This window comes from Astyanax mexicanus, chromosome 18 (assembly GCF_023375975.1).
Source record: "Astyanax mexicanus isolate ESR-SI-001 chromosome 18, AstMex3_surface, whole genome shotgun sequence".
Taxonomy (NCBI): domain Eukaryota; kingdom Metazoa; phylum Chordata; class Actinopteri; order Characiformes; family Acestrorhamphidae; genus Astyanax; species Astyanax mexicanus.
The window spans coordinates 45959225-45984647 of NC_064425.1; the positions used below are offsets into that span (position 1 = coordinate 45959225).

Below are 25423 nucleotides of genomic sequence, written 5' to 3' on the forward strand. Positions count from 1 at the left end.
AGTTTCTCTGAGCTGAACGTCGCTGGTGGAGAATGTTTTTATTTTTCTTTGTTACGAGAAATTCTGCCTCTGAACCTCATCGACCAACCCTGGAGATAATCTTTAAACCACAACATGCAGATACTCATCAGTACACACACACACACACACCCCAAAACACACACACACACACTCACACAACCTCACACACACTCACACACACACACTCTTTCTATTCCTAACATATATACACACACATATCCCAACCTGTGGCTCCTCCCATTGTGTTGCTAGAGTCGGTGTAATTGGCTCTACTATTATATCTATTATTATTTCTAACTCTTTTAAAATTACCTGGACAAAATAAACCTGTAAAACTGTAAAGCTGTAAAACACATTTACAAGAGTTTTAGTTTTTTGGCCTGAATCTTAAAAAAATTGATCAGCACTTATTGATCAGAGAGTCAGGAGTTCAGAACTGATCAAACTCTCTGGGTCAAAAGTCCTTCAGTGTGTTTTTCTCCCAAAAGCCCTGAAATTAATGTAAACAAGGCTGGAGCAGCTGTGGCAACACACACACACACACACACACACACATTACACACACACACACACACACACATATTTCTCTGAAGGACGCCAGCAAAGCTTGGACTTTTATCTCAGTGGTAAACTCACCCCGTAACCTCTCTCTCTCTCTCTCTCTCTCTCTCTCTCCCGGTGTCTCTCTCTCTCTCTCTCTCTCTCTCTCTCTCTCCCGGTGTCTCTCTCTCCCTCTCTCTCTTAAAGTAAAAACTGATAATTTCTCTACTAGCATTTCTATTTTAGCTACAGACTGTGCTTTTGGCTGTTATATAATTAATAATAAACTCGAGGTTTGTGCTATAATGTGTAATATCTGCACTGCTGTTGTGCGGTCGTGTGCACGAGGCTGTAGACTGAGTACTGTAGACTTCTGCACTCAGTTGTATGTTAGCATTTAAAGTTCTGTATGTTTAATAATTTAGGTTTTGCAGCCACAATGCAATAGGGTTTAGAAATGTCCAGGCTGATTAACTACACTTGGGTTTACAGGAAATTGTGTAAATCTGAATTTTCACGGAACAGTTCTTTTAAGTAGGTGTGATTCCTGCTGCCACATCCTGAGTAACGTGTTTTACCGAGTAAAGCCCCACTGCCAAACCCAGGAGACCAGAAACCACCTCCCAACCCCCCAAAATACACCAACCACCACCCAACCAGCACCTCCAAACACCACCCAACCCCAAAAATACACCACTCAGCTCCCAACACCTCCCAATGGGGCCAAGAATCGATCAGAGAACCCTCTGGCTGAACACACCTCACCGACGCTCTCCACATACCAGCTAAACACTGCCAGATGCTGGAACACGGCCACGTTCACACACACGCTGAAGTGTTTTCACAACCATTTCATTCGCCCACTGAAGAGCACTCCTCTCTCCTTCAGAAAGAACTTTAAGATGGATTTGAGGAGAAATTTCTCTACAGCTCATCAGAGCTCCTCACTTTTAGCTCCATTTTAACAGCAGTTCCCAAAACTTTAAACACAAACAGCAGAATCTGTTCAGAGAATCTTATCAGACCTTTATTAACACAGGAAATCTGAGTCCTGTGTCTAAACTGGGATCCTGAAGAAAAATGCTAATAAATAATAACTTTTTGTTTGATAAAACCGTTTTGTTGATGGCTGGATGGATATTTATGTAAATCACTTGGTGCTTTATTGAACCATTTCAAAGAACTATTAAAAGCAATGAAAAAGAAACAGTTCTAACTGACGTAGCGCCTGTAAAATAACATCTGTAGTGTAATTTCTTCAGTTACTAACAGACACTAAGCTCACTCAGGTTGCCAGGTGGAGGACGGAAATGTGTTTCTCCAGTATGTAAAATTTAATTCTATCATTTGAAGTATGTACGGAGTGGCATAAGCAACATGCTAGCTAGGGTGTGCTACCTAGCTTCGGGTTAATGGAATTGACAACACCATTACCCCATTAAGAAGTGCATCAAAATCGAGCTAGCCGCATTAATGTGTCACTGCTGGATTAGCGTGCTATACCCAATAAACAGAACAATTAGCTTCACTGCTCCAGGTAGCTAACGGCCAGCTGCTGAAAAGATCAGGCGATTAGCCAGTAAGCTAACATACACAAACGAGCCATTAGATCTAGATATCTAGATGATTAATAAATTCAGCAACATTTATTGTGTATTTCTGTGCTAGTGATTAATATCTACAGCATGATACAGTCTTAGATATCAGATTCCAATATTACTGATATGTGTTACGCTTCTGTGTATTAATAAATACATTCAGTAAAGACACACACACACACACACACACTGCACCACTGTAACCTGATTTTCCACACAGAAGTTGTGTAGTAGCTGTCGTATGTTCCTGTGTTTTGTTGGGCCCAATATACAGTACCAGTCAAAAGTTTGGACACAACTTCTAATTTAATGTTTTTATTTATTACATTTTTCTACATAGTAAATGAATAGCTTAGTGATCTATCAGATTAAGAAGAAACACATAATGAATCATGTAGTAACTTAAAAACAGTGTTAAACAAGAGTAGTTCTTTCTTCTCATTATATGTATTAGAACATAACTTAAATAAACTCGTCTTAATACCCTTAAATAAGCAGGTGTCTCATTACTTTTGTCCATGTATTGTACATACATATGAGAACATGCTAAACTTTCCTGCTGGTGTTTTAATACTGAATAAATAATATAAAGCACAGCTGTGTTTTATTCAGGGTCAGGGCCGGTCTGATCTATATTCAGCTGAGTGCTGTTGAGAGATTCGCTCTATAAACTGATCAGACAGCAGCTCAACTTCTCCTGCCTTTCTCTCCACCTAAACTCCTGCAGTTCATACTAAAACCAGCAGGAGGCGCAATCAGGCCAAACAAACCCCTGCACCAAACAAAGCAAAGCAAAAAAAAGCACATTTATTCCATTTCTGAACACAGAGTCACCATTCAGCCCCCGGCCCACTCACCGCTCTGAGAATATCATTTATAACTCAGTTACATACATAAACAGCTCTGTATAAAATAAAGCACTTCAGTTTCTGAATCAGTTTCTCTGATTTTGCTGTTTATAGGTTTATGTTTGAGTAAAATGAACATTGTTGTTTTATTCTATAAACTACAGACAACATTTCTCCCAAATTACAAATAAAAATATTCTCATTTAGAGCATTTATTTACAGAAAATGAGAAATGTCTGAAATAACAAAAAAGATGCAGAGCTTTCAGACCTCAAATAATGCAAAGAAAACAAGTTCATATTCATAAAGTTTTAAGAGTTCAGAAATCAATACTTAATCAATAATCAATAATAATCCTGTTTTAATCACAGTTTTTTATGCATCTTGTCATCATGTTCTCCTCCACCAGTCTTACACACTGCTTTTGGATAACTTTATGCTGCTTTACTCCTGGTGTAAAAATTCAAGCAGTTCAGTTTGGTGGTTTGATGGTTTGTGATCATCCATTTTCCTCTTGATTATATTCCAGAGGTTTTTAATTTGGTAAAATCAAAGAAATCATTTTAAAGTGCTGTCTAAGTTTTTCCAGAGCTGTATCTACATCTGATTTAGTACATCCAATAAAAGAGAAAGCAGGGTTCGGTACCTTAATAAACCCTCCATAATCACTATATTTCAGCATTTCTTCACATTTTCTCTCCAGATTAAGATTCAGATGAAGTTGGAAGGCATGTGATTGCTCGCTCACGCCCAGACTCCTGTTAATGGGTCACTCTGTGTTCAGTTCTTACAGTAACGCCCAAACACACTCTACTGAAACCTGTCAATGATTAGCCCTCTGTCACACCGACAACAGCTCTCTACACCTCTATAACAGATCTAACTCTCTATTACTCAAAAATATATATTCCTGTAAATAGCAAAATCAGAGAAACTCATTCAGAAACTAAAGTGCTCTTTTATTATGTGTAATCTTAATTCTAAGGAATAAAAAACAAGCCTTTAAGGAAAGTAGAAAGTAGAAAACAGTATGAAATAACAGATTAAATTGGTAAAAGGAATAATGATTCCCTGAACACTTGAGTTTTCTTTACTCTGGTTTCTTTACCAATTATTAAATGAAGATTTTCCATTTTCTCATCTCCCCTTTTATCTGAAACAACGTCAGAGAAACGTCAGAGAAACGTCAGAGAAACGTCAGAGAAACGTCAGAGAAACGTCAGAGCTCTCAGACATGGTGGTTCTTTCCCTCAAAGTGAAACTGAAGGTCTCTAGAAAACCCCTGAACTCAGACTCAGCGTGTGATTAAATCAGTGTGTAGCGGAGAGGATCTCTCTCAGAGCTTCATGATTAAAGAGCTCTGACTCATCTTCCTGCTGAGTAACAGTCTGTATTTACTCCGTTTACTCTTGAATTAATACTCTGCTGAACATGAATTTGCTCTCTGGAAATTGCAGATTATAAACTTCTGAGTGTGTAACAGGATTAAACAGTAATATTTTCATTAAATAAACAGTTTTAACTCTGAATAGCTCTGATCTGATTCTTCTCGAGAGATTCTTCACAAACCAACTCTGAGTGCTCCTTCAGCCACGAGGGGTTAAACTCCAACTCACAAACAAAACCAGAGCATTCACCCTCACACTCCTCACACTCCTCACACTCCTCACACTCCTCACCTTTTACATTACATTACATTACATTTCATTTGGCAGAAGCTTTTGTCCAAAGCGACTTACAATATTGAAGTACAAAAGTAATAGGAATTTAGATAACCCATTTTTAGACAGGGCTTAAGGGAGGTCGAAGGGAAATAAAGGGATAGAGGAGTGAAGGAGGGGAAGAAGGAAATGAGGTTAGAAGTAGTTAGTGTGTTAGAGGTGTTAGGAGAGTAAGTGCTCTTTGAAGAGCTCAGTCTTCAGGAGTTTATTAAAGATAGTGAGAGATTCTCCTGATCTGGTAGTAGAAGGTAGTTAGTTAGAGGTGTTAGGAGAGTAAGTGCTCTTTGAAGAGCTCTGTCTTCAGGAGTTTATTAAAGATAGCGAGAGATTCTCCTGATCTGGTAGTAGAAGGTAGTTAGTTAGAGGTGTTAAGAGAGTAAGTGCTCTTTGAAGAGCTCTGTCTTCAGGAGTTTATTAAAGATAGTGAGAGATTCTCCTGATCTGGTAGTAGAAGGTAGTTAGTTAGAGGTGTTAGGAGAGTAAGTGCTCTTTGAAGAGCTCTGTCTTCAGGAGTTTATTAAAGATAGTGAGAGATTCTCCTGATCTGGTAGTAGAAGGTAGTTAGTTAGAGGTGTTAGGAGAGTAAGTGCTCTTTGAAGAGCTCTGTCTTCAGGAGTTTATTAAAGATAGTGAGAGATTCTCCTGATCTGGTAGTGGAAGGTAGTTTGTTCCACCATTGGGGAACTCTGTATGAGAACAGTCTGGATTGCTTTGTGTGAATGTTTGTTTGGTAAAGCGAGGCGACGTTCATTGGAGGAGCGCAGCGGCCGGGAGGTAGCGTAAGCCTTCAGGAGCGAGTGCAGGTAGGAAGGAGCTGGTCTGTATCACCTTGTAGGCGATAGTAAGAGTTTTGAATTTGATGCGAGCATCAACTGGTAGCCAATGGAGCTCAATGAGCAGCGGAGCACCTTCCTCACACTCCTCACAAACTCACACTCCTCACACTCCTCACCTTCCTCACACTCCTCACACTCCTCACATTCCTCACACTCCTCACACTCCTCACCTTCCTCACACTCCTCACACTCCTCACATTCCTCACACTCCTCACACTCCTCACACTCCTCACCTTCCTCACACTCCTCACACTCCTCACCTTCCTCACACTCCTCACAATCTCACCATCACTCTGTAGCTCTACAGACAGAGAGCCTCTTCTCAGAGCTCTTCACTCAGACTCTACTGCCAGAAGCTCTCACACACTGCAGAACCTGGCAGAACATTTAGTGAACATTTACTGGATATTCAGAGCTTTTCAAACCCTAGAACTGCAGCTGATTCACACATAAATACAGCTCCAGAAAAACATTAAAACCACTTCAAAATAAACCGTTTCTCTGAGTTTGCTATTTATAGGTTTATGTTTGAGTAAAATAGACATTATTCTTTTATTAAACTACAGACAACATTTCTCCTACATTCTAAATAAAAATATTCTCATTTAGAGCATTTATTTACCACTCTTACACACTGCTTTTGGGTGAGCTTATGCTACTCTAGATGCAAAAAACTTAAGCAGTTCAGCTTTATTTCACAGCTTGTGAGCATCTCAGTTAAGGTTGATCATCGTCAACGTATTTAAATGTCATTCAGCAACCGCAGGATAACATACAGTGACCTACAAAAAGAATGGCAGGAGGCAGCTGGGGTGAAGTGCAGGGAAAGAAGAGCTGAAAGAGGCTAGAAAGCTAAAAGCATTTCATCAATGAGAATCAAATTAGAGCCAGGCTGAAGTTTGGAAAAGACCATAAGGATTTAACCATAGAGGACTAATCTTCTCTGATGAGTCCAATTTTACAGCTTTGACCAAAACCTGGTCGTATAACAGTTAAAAAAAGGCCTGGAGAGCCGTACAAGCCACCGCGTCCTGCAACAAAGGTGAAATTAAGTGTCGGATCGGTGAAGATCTGGGGAGGCTTCAGCAAGAAAACTCTAAAGACTGTTGTTTTTCAGCAGGACAAATCTCTATTTCACACAGATATATCAATCAATGTGTGGATGAAGGATCTCTAAAGATTCATATTTTCAGTCTATACAAACAACACAACCAGAAATATGCAAAAAGTCTCGTATCCTTCAGAAACTGAACATTCAGAATCTCTGAATCAGCGTAACCTGACCCAACCACAGCCTAGAAACATAAACAGTGTTATAATGTTGTTACAACAGTCCTTATGCTGATGTCCTTAATGATAGCATGTCCGTGTGAGAGCTGTGTGAGTAAATCAACTGTGGATCAGAACGTTTGGTCCACAGGTTCATGTTGGCTCCACACAGCAGCAGGAGGGAATAAACACAGACCTGTCTGAGCTGATTTCTGAACACCAGGACTAGATAAGATCCACATGAGATATCTCAGTATCATCACATGTAGAAACCCACTCAGAAACGCGCTGCCAGCACCTGCACAGGTGAGCTAGAGGAGACAGATACTCTAACTTGTGTAAAAGAGGTATACTAATGTCTTCTTTCAATAAAGAATCAATTAAAGCTACTGAACGCGTATAATATTAGACTCTAACACTGAAAGGTAAACTTTAGCAGAAATTAGTGTTTCAAACTAAACTAAAAGAACCGTAAAAACAGTGAAAATACTCATTAAATCAGGTTAAATGAACTGTTCTGAGTTATTTCACAGTAAAAGCTGAAGCTGTGTAGAGAATCAGTGATCAGGAATTCAGCAGGACGTTTCCTCAGCATGAGGTCATGAATAGCTCATTGAGTGCGCTGTGAGTGAGCAGTGTTTAGGACTGTAGATCACACTTTTCTGTAGTGGTTGTAAGCTCTAGTGCACACGTTATACAGGCTGTATTTACACACTGGGTGTGTGTGTGTGTGTGTGTGTGTGAGTAGATCCAGTGTAGACGCCTGTGCTGATCTTCACACTGTTCCACTTTAAATCACACAGAGAGAATTCCAGCAGAATCCACACAAATCCCTACATGGTCTAAACATCGTTCAGACGCAGATCAGCAGCCCTGCAGCTCCCGGTTTAACCAAACTCTATGAAAGAGGAACCAGAACACTGTTTCTATCTCAGAGACTTTAATTAATGAAATTCTGCTTTAAGAACATTTTTCACCATTTGTTTCTATTTCTGATATAAAACCCAAATTAAATATAAAAGAACAGCTGGGAGATCTGTTTCCAGTGTCTTTAGGTAGGCGGTGTTTGCGGGGTGACGGACCCGTACTGTCCCGTACTGAGTGTGTTTTTTTCAGTTAGTGTAGGAGTCTCCGTTGTTGAGTTTTTATCTTCAGGAATACTCTGTTGTCGCTGCTCCAGCAGGACTGACCTACATACCTTATACTGATGTCAAACTCAGACAACTTTGATCTTCTAACTACAACAAGACCCCACACGTCCTGCTGAATCCCACCAGATAATCTACATCCCTCCAGATTCCACACTGCGTCTCCAGTCAAACAATCACCTACAGCAGGTCTGATAACGCACGTACACCCGGCACACCACCCGGCACACTGCCCGGCACAACGCCCGCAAGTCCTGCTCTACACTACACAAGGTCACCCTGCAGCCATTTAACTTCAAAACCAGGGAGAAAGACGTGATTATAAGAAGTGTTTAATTAAGAGTTTTACTTTTACAGGCAGTAAAAAAAGAACTGAGGAGACATTTCATTATTTTTATGTGAAATTTCATGAATTTGATACATTTTTAAAATGGAAAATATTGATAATTTAGCAATTAAAGTCCTGCAATAGAAAATGTATCAATTTAACAACATATTTAGGTCATAATTTTACTGCATACCCAACTGTTTTATTTTCTATATGTTGTATATACAAAAACCAAAAGCCTTTTGTTTCTCATTTTTTGACACTATAGGGTTAGGCCCAATTTTTATATAGCTCTTATAAGAAAATATCAGAAGGATTAAAACAACATTAAACCCATGCTTAACTACAGCCAAACCCTTTACTCAACACCAAGTTTAACATTTATAACTAAACACTGCTGTATAATAATATAATCCATATTACGGTAAAACTCACTGTAACACTTTATCTCTCAGAGCTAATAAACATCACCAAGCTTAAAGAGCCACACCTGCAAATGTGTGTGTGTGTGTGTGTGTGTGTGTGTGTGTAGGGGTGTGTGTGTGTGGGTGTGTGTGTGTGTAGGGGTGTGTGTGTGTGTGTGTGTGTGTGTGTGTGTGTGTGTAGGGGTGTGTGTGTGTGTGTGTGTGTGTGTGTGTGTGTGTGTAGGGGTGTGTGTGTGTGTGTGTGTGTGGGTGTGTGTGTGTGTGGGTGTGTGTGTGTGTAGGGGTGTGTGTGTGTGTGTGTAGGGGTGTGTGTGTGTGGGGGGGGGGGTGTGAGGGTCCCTCTTGTTATGCGAGCTCCTCCCCCTAGGTGAGCTCAGTGCTGATGAACAGGGTGTTAACAGGTCAGGTTCTCTATTGTTCTTCACTGAGAGTCTGAGGTGTTAAAATCTGCAGGACTTCAGGAGCAGGACTTCAGGAGCAGGACTCACTTTAAATCTTTACTCCTAAAGTTCCTCCACAAACCAGCTCTGAGCTTCTAAACTCCACCAGCGTTCTGTCAAACAGCTTCACACTGATCTGATAATCACACTTTATACACTTTAATAAAGACGTCGGACTGAGATCTGTAGAGAAACTGAATCTCCACAGAACAGAAACTGAATAATTACATTATTGATAAATCATACACTGCATGGACATGAGCTCAATCCTACTGTAAATAATCCAAATACAATGAAATAATTAATAATGAAAAGTCAGAAAAATTAAATATGATATTAGTGTTATATTTCCCACCTCTATAAACTATAAACATCCATAAACTACTGATCCTGATGATCCACTAAAGAGCTGCTGAGTTAAAGCAGAGACACAACTAAAACACAACCTGACCGAGTCAACATCAAATCAGCACCAAGTCAACGTCAAATCAACGTCAAATCAACGTCAAATCATAGTAAAATCATAGTAAAATCAACATCAAGTCAACGTCAAATCAACATAAAATTAATGTTCAACTTTTGTTTCAAATCTTCCGTCAACTTTTCCTTTGAGCTTCATTCTGTTCCCTAAAGCTGAATTTCCTCAGTCACAGTGCAAATACACTCTCAAACAACACACACACACACACACACACACACTCTCATACACTCTCTCAGACTCTGACCCTTATATAACTGGGGCCGTACCTGCGGCGATGCGGCGGAGCAGCTGCTGGCGGGCGATGATCCGGCCCAGCCGGTACCCGGAGCGCCGGCGCCGGTGATCCATCCTCAGGTAGAAGTCCTGCGTCTCGGGGGTCATACTCCCCAAACACTCACTACTACTGCTCTCCTCCGACTCACACACACCCCTCAACATCACTACCAGCTGCTCTACCACCCCCTAAAACCTCCCCCCAAACACACACACACACACCAAACACACACACTGCTACAACACACACACACACATATATATACACACACACAGACAGCCACGCGAGTGTGTATCCACCAGCAGCCCAACACGTGTGGGATATGAGCCCTAAGAGCTGTGGAGGAATCTGGGCTGAGGGCCAGGGGCCGAATCTCCGCAGTCTCCGCCCTCTCTGGGGTCACATGACCAGGCAGGAGCCAATCAGGAGCTCTAGGTTAGAGCTGGCCCTGAAGCTCAGGCTGAATCCAGGGTCTGTGCTCAGAGCCGCGGCGCGGGAGGGAAATATAAATACCAGAGGAATGCCTGAGAACAGGGGCCGGGGGCCAGAGGGGGTGGGGCCAGGGGAAGGAGGGGTGCAGGGGAGGCGGGGCTTGGGGGGGCGGGGCCAGTAGGGTGTAAAGAAAAACAGCATGGGTGGACCCGCCCCGTCCCAAAAGAACAAACCCACTGCTGTAAAACTCCATACAGGTGCCAAGTTTACTCAGGAGGAGGTGGTTAACTGAGGAAAGAGAGAGAGAGAGAGGAGAGAGAGAGGGAGAGAGAGTGAGAGAGAGAGAGGGAGAGAGAGAGAGAGAGAGAGAGAGAGAGGGAGAGAGAGAGAGAGAGAGAGGGAGAGAGAGAGAGAGAGAGAGAGAGAGGGAGAGAGAGAGAGAGAGAGAGAGAGAGAGGGAGAGAGAGAGAGAGAGAGAGAGAGAGAGGGAGAGAGAGTGAGAGAGAGAGAGAGAGAGAGAGGGAGAGAGAGTGAGAGAGAAAGTAAGAAAGTAACTGTACAGTATATAATAGTATACCTGTTTAAATAAAGCCAAAAAAAGTATAAAATGGTCTGATAAATATACACACTCTATTAGCCAATCATAATAACAGTGTTTGTGTCTGGACGATACATTGCAACCGAAATAATTGCGATATTCGATTTTACCTTCATATTAAGAAATATTACGATACTGATAGAATTGGAACTTTAAAATGTAATTACACACTATTTAATAGCTTGGCTGTTTAAATAAAGTCTAAATAACAGGCTTACCAAATATACATCAATTTAGCCTATCACAATAACTGCTTATTTCTGGATGATACATTGCCTCAGAAATAATTGTGATAATCTATATTGCTCTCATACTAAGACCAATTTATGGTACTGATAGAATATTACAAATTTTAAGGAGTAGGATATGTGTAAAATGTAGATGTATAATGTGATTATTATTGTTACAGGTCTAACCTCTACACTGAGAAATACATAAATAAATAAACAGTGGTGTATTGATTATATCATGGCTACTTCTTAAAAAAATCTCAAAAAAAGAGTGTGAAAAGAAAGTGACATAGTGTAACAACACCCCCCCACCCCGACCCCATCCACCCACTCACCCACCCACCTACCACCAGCAGAGTGAGCTTTCACCATGTGAAACAGCTAAACACACTTTCACCATCATCTCTCACGTCACACCAGGCCTCATAGGAACACCCCCCCCACCCCCCGCTGTAGATCACATGATAATTTACCAAATATCAGCAGATTTTAAAGTTAAACATGAGTTTAAACTGAGTGTGAGAGAGAGAAGTGATGCTGCTGTTTTTCAAAGTGAGTAAATTTAAGTGAGTAAACTGGCACAGAACCAAGTTAACCGCACCGCCCGAGCGACACACGGTTCAACCACACAAAGACATGATTCAGACGGCCGTGTTCAGCCTCCCGTTATACCCCGAATACCACCCTGCTTCCTGCTGCACCACCCCCGGCCCCGCCCTGTCAGTCTGCGCCATGGCGACACCACTGATCTCATTTATTTACCTAAAGCTCAGCGGCACAAACAGACTGAACTCTGTACCGAACGGCTCAGCCGAACACTCTCTAATCACTACAGGTGTGACTTCCTGTGTTCACAGTGACGTTCACCATGACCTCACACTTCCTGCACCACACTCTGATTCATCTAAAGGCCCATTTACAGCCTTCAGAGCCCCGCCCACTCAATTAATACAGCTAAAGAAACTCAGGCTGAATAACGTCTACCTGCAGCTCACACAGAGCAAGACTCCGCCCCTTCCTTACCCACACAGGTAAATATCACTTACTGATTAGTGTTGATATTGATTGTTATTCAGGTTCATGTTCATAAGCTTTGGTTACTCCCGTACTCATTAAATCAACATTAAAGTTGTGTGTGTTTAACTCTGTGAGACAGAAGCAGTTTAAACACCATCATAACTGTTAAAAGTGTGTACTGTACTGTTTATATTTTTAAACAGTATATTTCATTGTATGTATTTCTATTATTTGTACTATAGAAATAAAATCATGACTCCACTTGTCTAAACAGCACAAGTTCATTTTCTTTTTTCTCCGCTGCTTTTTGAACCCAGTCCTGTCTGATCCGATTCAGAGTGAATATAAACAGTATGTCCTGCTGTAAAGAGTTAAATGGAGTAAAATGACTAATTTTTAAAAACGGGATCAGTTTCAAACAAAACTCAATTTCATTATAAAAGCTCGTAATTACAATAGATACGTTTGCATCTTAACAACAAACAATATTTCAAAATGATTTCTTATTCTGAATGTAATAAATGAGAAAACTGATTAACAGAACACCTAGTGAATTCACAATATTTTATATTTTATATATTTTATATTTTATATGTTTAAAGCAGTAATGAAGAGAGTAGATCCTGAGGAAGCTGAAGAATTCTGCAGTGATCTGTGTGTAAATGTGCATGTAGGATATTTCATTAAATATTATCTGTTTGCCTGGACAATTCTGGCCAGATACCACCGGTCACGATCCTTACCGCTCCCTGCACATATCAAACAGGTGTTCTCTCTCTTTTTACAATAAACAGGTTCAATAAAACAATCAATAAAAACTTAAATCAACAGATCTCTAAACAAACTCTATAATAAGTGACTTATAAACTTGGTAACCCCTCTACCATCAACATCACCACTAATAAAAATCACACATAAAGTCTGAGCTTCATCCTGAGCAGATCTGGGTTCAGGTTTCTGCCTCTGCTCTTCATTAGAAGGACGGCGAGAGGGAGCAGAGATATAACACAGATATAACACAGATATAACACAGCCAGTGGAAAACTGGACGGGCATAATATTTATTCTGTGCTCTTCTGGGAAGCGGCTCTGGCAGAGAGAGATGAGCCGACGCCAGAGAAAAGCAGCAGGTGCATCACATTCTGCTCCGAGAAACACAGCTGAGAAACACAGCCGAGAAACACAGCTGAGAAACACAGCTGAGAAACACAGTCGAGAAACACAGCTGAGAAACAGCTGAGAAACACAGCTGAGAAACACAGTCCAGAAACACAACCCAGATCTGCCCTGTTCAACTGATACAACAATTACATCAATATCAGCCCGATACCAATACTGAATCAGATCAGTCCCGTCTCTATTCCATCCTTCTGCCTTTTCACTGCTACATCTATTAATGTTTCTTTTGGTCTGAGATACAGAACTGCTCAACGTCTCGTAAACCTTTATTCTCTAACTACCTACATCCTCATCTACACATCTAATAACACCACTTCACACAGAGTGAGAAGAATATCTGCATGCTCAGTTTAGTTCCAGACAGAAGCTTTCAGTTTCTGCACACTGACTATAACTGTACGTCCTGCTATAACTGTAAGTCCTGCTATAACTGTAAGTCCTGCTATAACTGTAAGTCCTGCTATAACTGTACGTCCTGCTATAACTGTATGTCCTGTAAGGCAGTATCAGACACTGGATTTTCTCTGTAGCTATATTTGTGTTTATAAACAGACAGACAATGACTGACACACCAATCTATAAAAAACTCAGATGGAACAGAATGTGCTGAGCACTCCAGTAATGTTCAGATCCTACATTCATAATTATCCTCCTGCTGATCCTCCATTACCCCCAGCTACCACATTAACCCCTCAACAACAGCAGCACAACCACATTAACCCCTCAAAAACAGCAGCACAACCACATTAACCCCTCAACAACAGCAGCACAACCACATTAACCCCTCAACAACAGCAGCACTACCACATTAACCCCTCAACAACAGCAGCACTACCACATTAACCCCTCAACAACAGCAGCACTACCACACAGCCTTTTAGCGCTGTGTTCACTAATGCATAGAGTGCAGTATAAGCTTGTACTGTATTCAATATTTACATTACTATTACGTATAGTTGGAGTTTTATTGTACCAATACAGGAATAAACATTTAAAAGGAAACAAAACAAAACAAAAAGTCTGCTCCTACTACTATCAGAATTCATTTAAAGTCATATAAAATTCACGTCACCTTGGCATGAACATGCTGACCAGTGTTTAAACTGACTAAACTTTACAATACAGTGCACCTCCAGCCCCATGCACTCTGGATCTATTCACATTACATAGAAGAGTGGTGCGTTTTTGCGTTTCTACACTAAAATATCTCCAAACAAATATCTTTTAGATCAAAGCAGCAGCCTGATGTTCACTCACTGAGTTTAAAGCTGCTGTGGGTTTATGGTAAAATCTAGAACAGTAAGTATCAGATAAACACTGTGTGCTCCAGACTCAAATCACTGAGGAGCATTAGCACACTGATGTAGAGATATTAGAGGCTGTGCTGCTTTTATTCCAGAGGTAATTCCAATAAATAGACAGAATCAGAAAGAGGAGAAAAGATAATTTCTTTCATTCACCTTCATCCATCAACCAAGAACAGACATTACAGTAAATATGATCACCAACACCTTCATACCTCCACCTGTAGACGTACATTTACATTACATTACATTACATTTAAAATTACTTCTACTCCTGTAGAAGAGCTGTGATGTTCTTAATGTGAACAGAATTATTACAAGCTTAAAAATGCTGTTCTGAACAGGAGCTGCAGATCCTGGAACTGAGATCTATCTAATGCAAAACCATCTCAACACTCATCTAGAACACAGCATTTCTGATTAAACTTCACTATATAACCTATAAAACCAGGAGAGAGACAAGAATATCCACATAATGACCAAAAAGGATCTCTTGAAATTGCAGTGCAGCCACTGCTGAAGACTTTATTCACGCTCTAACCCAACACCACCAGGGTAAACAATCCTCCACACCAGTATAACCAGCATAACTTGGGCTGGGAGAATAATCAGTTTAATTTATATGGGATAATGAAGATTGTACAGTAGATAGACATTAACTCTTTTATGTTGCAGTGAGTTTCATATTTTACACCTGTCTTTAACTGAAATAAAAGCAGGTTATGTTTAATATTTATGCACAGAGTTTAATATAAAAGCTGAAGGTAAGGACAGCACTCTGATTACGTAAAGCTGTGATTCTTCACACTGACGGGTTATACAGTGAATAAACAGCGAGGCAAAGTCCACGCTTCTGTACACACGCAGATTTAACCAGCTGAAGGCCGTGTGAAACACACTGCATTAATATGTAACGTGAGATCCAGCGTGATCCTGTTCACTGCACTGATCAGTCAGTACAGTAATATCCTGTAGAGAACAGCCTGGGCTGGGCTCACTCACACAGTTTACACTCAACTCAGCCTGTATCTCCAAAATGTGTCCAACAGAATCAATTATTATTTACAAAAAGCAGCATTTTCACATTTAACAGACTTTTTCTGCTGTTTTAATGTGATAGAGGTGAGAAAACTAGAAACAGTAGCCGTACCCACAGCAAGTAGAGATAGAGGGACACACACAGCTTCATAAACGAAGCATCACATTCATCTGGCACCCACTATCAGACTCCTCACTCACAAGATAACACCTCACAACTTATACAGGTATGGGTGTTTCCAACCCAGTGTATATGTTTTATCATTTATACTGCATTAATTATGCTTTCATTATTATTTATACTGCAATATGTACACTATGTTTATAATACATGTATATGTACTGTATATGGATACTTGAGACTCTTTATTTTCATATTTGTATGTGTACAGTTCCACTGCTGAAGGTATTCAGTATTTACTAAAGTCCCAGAAGCTCTCTGGACCTTCAGCTCTTAGTAGATACAGTAGTTACTGATTCTGCCCTCATGTTTTATCCGGTCTGAGAGCAGGACTTCTACTGTAGTCCTGCACAGACCTGCGAGAAATCTCAAATGGTTCTTTGCATGAATAACTAGAAGTTCTAGAGCAGTTATTCAGTCTTTAAGTTCTCACAGTTCAGGTTATTGTATGTATCTAATGTTAGCTACAGTTTCTCCTGAGTGTTAGTATCAGTGTGGATCTGGACTGTTCTGTGGTTCTGGTTCTGGTTAGCTGTATGTATATTAATGTAATGGTAGTATCAGTGTGGTTCTGCACTGTTCTCGGTTCAGGTTAGTTGTATTTAAGGTTCTGGACAGTTCTGTGGTTCTGGTTGTGCAGAACTGACCTGCTACCCGTGTCTCGCGGCCGGTTCTCCGCAGGAAGCTCCAGGCGGTGGAGGTGGAGTCTCGGAGCTGCTGGCTGAAGGAGCGGCGGAGCTTCAGGCTGAAGGATCTTCTGGAGTTCATGGTAAATCCGGGATCATTCTGCCGGTTTTTTATTCCCGCGGAGCCGCTGCTGATCCGCTCCTCCGGAACCGCGCCGCGCGCGAGAGCGCGCCTCCATACCGGCTTCCGACCCCAGTAATATAATCCCGGTACTCCCGGTATTCCTGATATTCCCGCTAATCCTGATATTCCAGAATAAGAGGAACGAGGCGAGATTTCCAGAGTTTCTCCGCGCGCAGATCTGCTTTACACTCCTCCTCCTCTATTCCTCCCCTACTCCTCCACTCCTCCTCCACTCCTGCTGCTCTCCAGAGAACTTTCCACTTCAGAGCGGAAAACCCGCGCGCTGCTCTCTCTCTCTCTCTCTCTCTCTCTCTCTCTGCTACGTGCTGTAGTGCAGTAGCTCTGATAGTAAGGTGACTTTCACACTCACTCCCACTATTTACCCACAGTCTGCCACACACACTATAAATGCAAAAATCTATATTTTACCAAATTGAAAACCTCTGGAATATAATCAAGAGGAAGATGGATGATCACAAACCATCAAACCACCAAACTGAACTGCTTGAATTTTTGCACCAGGAGTAAAGCAGCATAAAGTTATCCAAAAGCAGTGTGTAAGACAGCAGTGTTAATAATACAATTAGACCATGTTTATGGTCTGTTGTGAGGAAACTGTAATAATGATGGAGCTTGCATTTTTGGGATTGGGAAATGTTTCACATGCCAGAGAGGAAAGCGCTGGATTTGGCAGGTGAAGCAGGTGAAGCAGGTGAAGCAGGTGAAGCACTGGACCGATGAAGACGGACAGTTCTGATAATGAATCTGTACATCTCCATACTTACTGTCCTTCAGGGTCTTATAGCTTTACTCTACAGTAAATAAAGTGAGTAAGAGTTAGAGAAAGAGAGCGTTGAGGGTTTTGAGTGTAATTGAGTATTTTGAGTGTAATTGAGTTATTGAGTCGTCTGATGGAAAATCCTCCTGGGTAAAGATGGACGGAATCTGCCACGCCTCCGCTTATGGGTCAAAGGTCGAAGGTCAGGGTTAAACATTTCCCTGATGTGTGATTGGCTGTAGAATTTCTAACTCTGAGACTAAAGACACAATTCCATCTCAGTGTTTAACTCAACACTGTGTTCAGCTGATTCACACCGACCACCAGTAAAGATCGAGTTTAGAATCAACACTAAACTTTAAATCACTCTACAAAAGTCTGCAATCTCAGTTCTTATTAATCTACAGACATGCAGAATAACTGTAAAAAAAGTTTGGAATTTCTTAAAAAAAGAGAATCACTCTTCCAAAATATGGAATATCTCTTCAGAATATCACAATCACTAATCAAATATTTAAAATTACTGTACAACATTTTGAATATCTAAAAAACAATTTGGAATTTTTATACAAAAATTTGGAATTCGTATTAAACAACTTGGAATTTCTGTTGAAATGTTTGGAATCATTTAAAAAACTGAAATTGTACAAATTCTAGGAAAGTTTAAAATCTGTGTTTTCAGTAAAATTAAATCCGTTTGGTTGAAGATAAATGTGTGAAATGGTTCTTACAGTATATAAAGTTTAGAGTGGGGGTTGTTAATATGGTTTGCTTTGCTATTTTTCACAAAATTCTATTTAATGTGTTAAACTGTTTCTGATTAAACAGATTTATTTATTAGGAGTGTTGTAGTAAAGTCAGCTGTGTTCTTCTCTTTCTCTGCAGGGTTTAGATGTTTGAGATGATCTGATGAGTGAAGCTCCTCCCTGCTGAGATCCAGCTTTCTATTTTCAGCTCGACTCGCTCAGCAGGACGACCCGCACTGCACACTCACAGCCCGTCTCACAGCCTGTCTTACAGCCTGTCTTACAGCCTGTCTCACTCTATCAGCTCTTTACAGACTGACCTCCAGCCTGTAGATCCAGACCACTGCCCTGCTGCTCCTCTAATACAGTAATACAGTATAAACACACATTAGAGAGGAATCAGCTCCATATCTGTGAGAAGATCATTTTATATTTGGATCCAGGGATTTTCACATCAAACCTTCTCAACAATACAGTTTACTGATTATTTAGCACTGTGCTTAAAATGGACAATAGTAACAGTACATATAAATTGATTCCTTTGTAGTGCACACACGTCACCTTGTAGTGCTCAGTCAGTAGTAACCAGTATAAACTGTAAACTGGTGAAGGATGAGGGCGGATTTATTGGTGGGTAAATTTTAAATATACTGGAGATGCTGCTGCCGTTTAAATACTTTTAAATATACAGTGCTAAACCACTAAAAAACTAAATTCACCTGCTCCTGTGTGAAAGTGTTTGCCCCCTAAATCTAATAACTTGGTTCATTCAGAGCTGGACTTGCTGGTGTGCTTTGAGCTATTGTCCTGCTGCAGAACCCAAGTACACCTGAGCTTAAGGCCATAAGCTGATGGACAGACAATTTCTTTCAGGATTTCCTGGAGAAGAGCAAAATTCATGGTTCCATCCATTAAAGCAAGTTTTCCAGGTTCTAAAGCTGCAAAGCAGCCGCAGTCCATCAGAAAAAAACTACATATTTTACAGGATGCTTAAAATAATCTGTAAATAGAAATCTTATGAACTGGGCTGAGCTCTGGACCTTTACATACCAAAACAACACCTCTCATTAAATCATGTTGATCCCTAAAAATAAAGGCTAAAATATATGTCTAAAGGTTTGTGGATATCCCTACTAATGAATGCATGTATATAACAATAAGCACAACCACACCCTGTCTGATGCCTACAGAGAAATAATGACAATAGAATAGGACTCTTTGGGGCAGAGAAAAAATACATTTCTGGGGCCAGACTGTGACTCTGAGCTCTGGGAAGTTGATTTGAGGACAGGAAGTGATGCTCAGCATCTGAAGGTCTACACTGACCCAGTGCTGCTTGTTTTGGCAACAACCAATCATTTACTATCTTCTCCCCAAACAGCCACAAACTCTCTGAACCCAAAATACACTGCTGCCCCCTTTACTGCAATTACACACACACACACTAACACACACACACACTAACACAAAATACACACACACACAATTACACACACAATTACACACACACAACTACACACACACACAATTACACAAACACACAATTACACATGGTTGATTTATGTATGTGATGTATTATGGGAAATGGAGTCCTGAGCTGGTAGATGATTGGTAGAGACAGGAGGTGCAGGAGGGAAGGTTGTGTTTTGACAGTAAGACACAGGATTGTTGCAGTGCTAGGCAAGGCTAAACTAGACTAAACTGGGTAAAGCTAGGCTAGGCTAGGCTAGGCTAGGCTAGGCAGCTGTGGTCTGTCACAGTGCTGTAAATCAGCCAATAAAAGCACAAGCTCACTGTAGAAATAAAAACAGTGTGTTTCTGTCTGAGGCACAGTGACAGGGTGGTAAATAAGCTTGTAAATTTGCATGTGGATATTTCTCACCCCAACTGAAGCCTGATCATACATTCTATTTATACACAGAGAAACAAATATTCACCTCTAAATTTATCTGAGAATAAAAAAACACTATTTGATCTAATCAAATTCAGTTGAAATTAAAGTCTATTAATATCATTTTAAAAGCAAACAGACTTTTTAGAGTCTTTACTTTTTACAGTTTATCCTCAGAACTTTCTGCTACAGCGACTGTGCTGATTATCTTCACTTCACTCTGAAACAGTGGAGAAAAGCAGAGTCTGATCATTTCCCTGCCTGAACTCACCGCTCCAGACTGACCAATGAGCTGTGATGGGAAAAAGCCCAGATGTTGCGAGACTAAATTCTCTGGCTTCTGATTGGCCGCCTTCTCTTCAGGCAGGAGGTCCCAGGACAGGCCCCATGAATCCTCTAGAGGGATTACGCTCACATCTTAATGGATTCAAGGCGTGGACCCCCCCTCCCGTCCCCCCATCCCGCGCAGGACCATCTGAGGCATGCGCTATAAATTTCCTGAGCGAATTTTCCCGAGCCGAGTCTCCAGCTTTCCAGAAAAACCACATGTGGTGTAAATCTGGCTTTAGATTAGGGGATTGAAACTGGGAAGAATAAGTTTTAAAGCGATAGTTCTGTACTGTGGGTTCCGAGGTAAACTTCATTTCAGTTCACGTTCAGTTTAAAATAAAGAGTTTATTTCTCTCTGAGGGACGTGAGAACAATGCAGAACAATGCAGCTCTTTAAAGGAGAAGTTCTAGACCACGTCCACTGATCTCTATTTATATAAATGGAAGCGATTACATTTACAGCTTAATGTCTTTAAGAAAAACCTTCTGGACTTTTTTAGAAGGCCTAAAATAGAAAGCTGTATTTTTATTGGTACAGTTTAATAGGAAACGTTTGGTAGAGTGCAGTGAAATTAACCTCAATCACTGTTGTTTCTACTTTAAAAACAAGCAGTAAAATGGGCCCAAAATCACAAAACTCTTATGTCATGATCAGGTCTGGCATTAGCATGGTGCTAACAGTTTCACGTTTATCTGCTCTGGAGATACAGTACATCGCTTTAATGAAGTCCTGTGCTTTTACACACCTGTAACTTTAAGTAAAGTATCTGATTTCATTATAAAATCACAGGGTTATGCTGTATAGAGCAGCGTGGGATCAGTGTGATTAAGGTAGGGTGAGCATGTGATGCTGAACGAGGGATAAGGGAGTGTGAGAAAGAAGGAAAGCTGTAATGAAACAGCAGATTTTAGATGATATTCTGAGTAACGTTTGCAAGTCGCTTGCGGTTTTCTGGAGCTCATGTAAACCAGAACACAAAGCAGCGCGGCAGCGGTGGTTTCTGGGGGGTGGTGGAGGCCTGGGGGGGTGCTATTGTTTAACTGTATGATGAAGCATCATGTTCTGCTGTCAAATCAGAATCTATTAAGACTCAGCCAACCACAGAAATCCATGGGAAAACATTTACAGTCTCCACACACCACCTGGCTTCTATTAGAGCAAGAGGGATTATATCACACACACACACACACACACACACATGCACTCACACACACACACACACACACACACACTCAGACTGACCCTCCTCCACAATTCACACACTCAGATAGGCTCTGATTTGATAAAGGTGTGCACTAACAGTGTAAACTACGTGAGCAGTGGGTTTCAGTTCATATATATATATATATATAATAATAATATATAATATCACTTCCCAAAAGCAGCAAACACTCTTCAGATCATAAATCACTCTTTAACACACGCAGGAGGAGTGAACACACGTTTCCACAGCACTGAATTACCAGATTTCAACTGAATTCAGGTCTGGAGGACAGGAGGACTAGTCACAGGAAACAGACAACATGCTGAGTTAATGTCCAGCTACTCTTCTGTGTCTTGCTATCTCCTTCATGATCCTGAGACTGTGCTGATAAACACAGCAAACCTTCTTCTGACAACATAAAGGATGTGCCATCTGTAAGATCTGGACCTGCACCTGTGCAACCTAAAAGCACTGCAGGTAAACCATTCTACCAGTAGTGAGAAGAACTACAGCAAAACACCAAACTAGAGAAGAATCATTCAGGCAGGATAAGAAGGATAAATTTACCAATCAGATATTATATATTAGTTAACTAGTTAATCAAATCACCGACCAAATCACCGCCCCAACCCCCCCATCACTCTTCCGCTCCGCCCAGACCCGCCGCCCCTCTTCGAGGCGTTCTGCCAGACCTCATTCTCACCCGCCACTCTCTGCCTGCCACCAGCCGCTGTCTGCATTAATCAGCCGTACTATAATAAACTAAACAGAAGGTGATCCAGCTGAGACGAGCTGTCCCGCAGCCAGAGAGGGCGGGGCGAGCAGGACAGGAAGTCTGGTCCTTTCCTCTCCTCCATCACCTCTCTGATCACCTCTCTGATCACCTCACCAAATTATTTAATCCGGCTCTGGCGCAGGAACTCGGGGAAGATCAGGTCCTGCAGAATTCTGCTCTCAGTCTGCAGCTGCAGGACTGAATGGTGCCCCACCGCTGTGTCCCGTCAACAACATGAAAAATACAGCAGTTCTCAGAACGCCGGCGCGGGATCTGCATTCCTGAGATCTACTGTAGTTACGCTGGAGTCACACATCACCCCCCTGCACTGAAACAGCCAGTTTAATACATTAATATTACATTTGTTGATGTTAAAAAACATCATGTGTAGTAAACAAGTGCTGGTTGGAGTTAGAAATCTGAGGGCTCGTGTTACTGTACTGAAATGAGTACTGAAATATTTGGGTCCAACTTTATAATGTTTCTCTAATAACAGTGTACATATTACACGTGTAATAACAGGGTAACTACTGGTGAAGTGCACATTATTACAGCTTTATTACACTTGTGTTAATGTCAGTTTAGACTGTGTGTGTAATAGAGTGGCTGTATGTTCACAGGTAATTGATGATTTTCAGTTTGGGACAACTGATGAAATGTTTTGTGATAGTTTTGTGATGTTTGATAAAATATGTTATTCTGGAAGTTTTAGCAAAACTAAAATCATCAATCACCACACATGACCAGATCTATTCTAACACTGGTCTAATATTTCACCAAGCTACTCATTAACCCCTGATGCTGTGTGAATTTTACTAAACACATAGGATTCCTCTCATCATTTGGAAACTGGCTGAGTTATTCCAATGTTAAACCAGTGGGATTAAAACAGGAATTTCTCTCTGACTCCAAAATTTGTTAGCATCATTTCATCCACGTTCATCCAGAGTCATCATAAGTAAAAGGGACACTGGGATTGGCTCTCATGATTGCTTGGTCACTCCACCGCTCCAGTTCATCTCCAGTTAGTTTATTTGTAACGGGCAGAGCGGGACTCAGGCCCAAGAATGTGAAACGTTAAATTAAAGGTTTCCTCTCAAGTGAAAGAAAACATGCCTGAGTCACGAATAAAAAAACAAACACAGGAAATGATGACCATGTATGTGGATGAGTCACATAAACATGCACGTACACACACACACACACACACACACACACCAACCATCACCATGACGAGGTTGATTATATATATATATATATATATAACTATAGGACTCTGTGGCTCCCCCTAAGTTTTTGATCTTAATGGTTTTATTTTTTCTCCTTATATTACTTTTACTTTTATATTTTAAGTAGTTTTGATATCAGTACTTTTTTAAACACTTTTACTTAAAGAGTAAAAAGCTTGAGTTAATTCTTTAACTTCTACAGAAGTATTTTATTAAACCTGAGTATCAATACTTCTACCTACAGAGTAATGAATCTCACCTTTGGTATTACATGAGCTTGGAGTTGTAAGGGTTAACTGGGCCATTCCAAACGTTTCATTAAATCTTCTGTATGATCTACTGAGAGGTGGACTTGTGGGCCTTTAGATGTTGTTCTTGGGTTCTTTGGGACTTCCTCGTGATTTAGCTGGTTTTGGAAGGGCGTCCACTTCTGGGAAGAGTCACTTCTGTTCCACATGTTCTCGTTTTGGACCGTACGGCTCTGACTGCAGTTTGATGGAGACCTGAAGCTTTAGAAAGGGCTTTGTCTTCAGATGCCTCTTCTCTGTGGAATGATGAGCCTGAATGAATAAGTTCACTCTGGTTTAAGGGGTCAGAGTTAGTTTTGGACAGAGCTGGACAAACTGGTTGTTGACTCTGTAATTGTACAGTGCACTGTTGTATTGTGGAGTTTTTAAGCACTTTTAAGCACAAAATACACTGTTCAGGCAAAAGTATTGGGACATCTGCTTATTCACTGTTTCATTCAAAATCAAGAGTATTAAAAATAGTTTTGCTCTTTCTTTTGCTGGAGTAACTGTCTCAAACATCCAAGGAAGTACTTCTACTAGACTTTGGAGCATTGCTATGAGGATGTGATTGGATTCATTCACAAGAACCTTAGTGAGATCAGGAGTTTGGATGATCACCACCCTGCTTCATCCTCACCAACTCAACCCAACTCACTAACTCATCCCAAATCACCAACTCAACCCAACTCACCCTCAACTCAACCCAACTCACCAACTCAACCCAAATGCATTTAATGGATCATCGTTATTCGAGAGAACACAGTTCCACTGCTCCAGATCTCAGATCTCAGTGTGGGGCTTTATACCACTCTATACAGTCTGCTATTATGGTGCTGATAGGTTCATGTTTATTATCTGTTCCAGTCCTGCACTATTTGTCATATTTCTCTACAGGGGCTAGGCAAGCTGTGTGTGTGTTTGCACATATGTGTCAGCAATTGGTTTAACTTATAAGTAGCTAAATGCATTCTTTATAAACAACTTTACTAGAAATAGAAAATATAAATTGTGCACACAGGAAGGATCTTTAAGAAACATCTTTGTCAGGAACTGGGCTGCCTGGTTACCAGATTTGTCACCAGTTAAGCACAGAGTTATCCCAACAGAGAACTAAATACTTTTATTTAATTGTACAGTTTTTACTAATAAATGTAATAATCCTTTTGCTGTAAATTTGTAATAATACCTGTATATCCTATATATCATACTATATTCACACATATAAAGTTTCATATGTGTAAATGGTGTGATGGACAGACAGACAGACAGACAGATTTAGAGGAATCTCAGGATTGCAGAGGTCCTGCGGGGCAGTAGGGAGTCCGGCTGAAACTCTCAGGAAGCCACAAGTCGTTTTCCGTTTCTCCACATGTGGAATTTTTGGATCCCAGCGTCTCTCTTTATAGCCGGCCGGCTCACCACATCACCACACGCCTATAAATTTACACATGATGTCACTGA

General features: G+C 40.8%; 1 protein-coding gene across 4 annotated transcripts in view; it reads right to left on the reverse strand.

The window, feature by feature from the left end:
• stard13b (StAR-related lipid transfer (START) domain containing 13b) overlaps positions 1–25423 on the reverse strand; it is an 80083-nt gene that overhangs the window by 26610 nt on the left and 28050 nt on the right. The window contains exon 1 of one of the 4 annotated variants that reach the window (XM_049466939.1): positions 16556–16950. The exons of 2 other annotated variants lie outside the window; for them this stretch is intronic. In XM_049466939.1, the coding sequence (XP_049322896.1) occupies positions 16556–16676 (121 nt within the window). In that variant the 5' untranslated portion in view covers positions 16677–16950. Of the gene's footprint in view, positions 1–9921; positions 10327–16555; positions 16951–25423 lie in introns of those variants that run through there. One more of the 4 variants, XM_049466938.1, reaches the window with a different exon arrangement.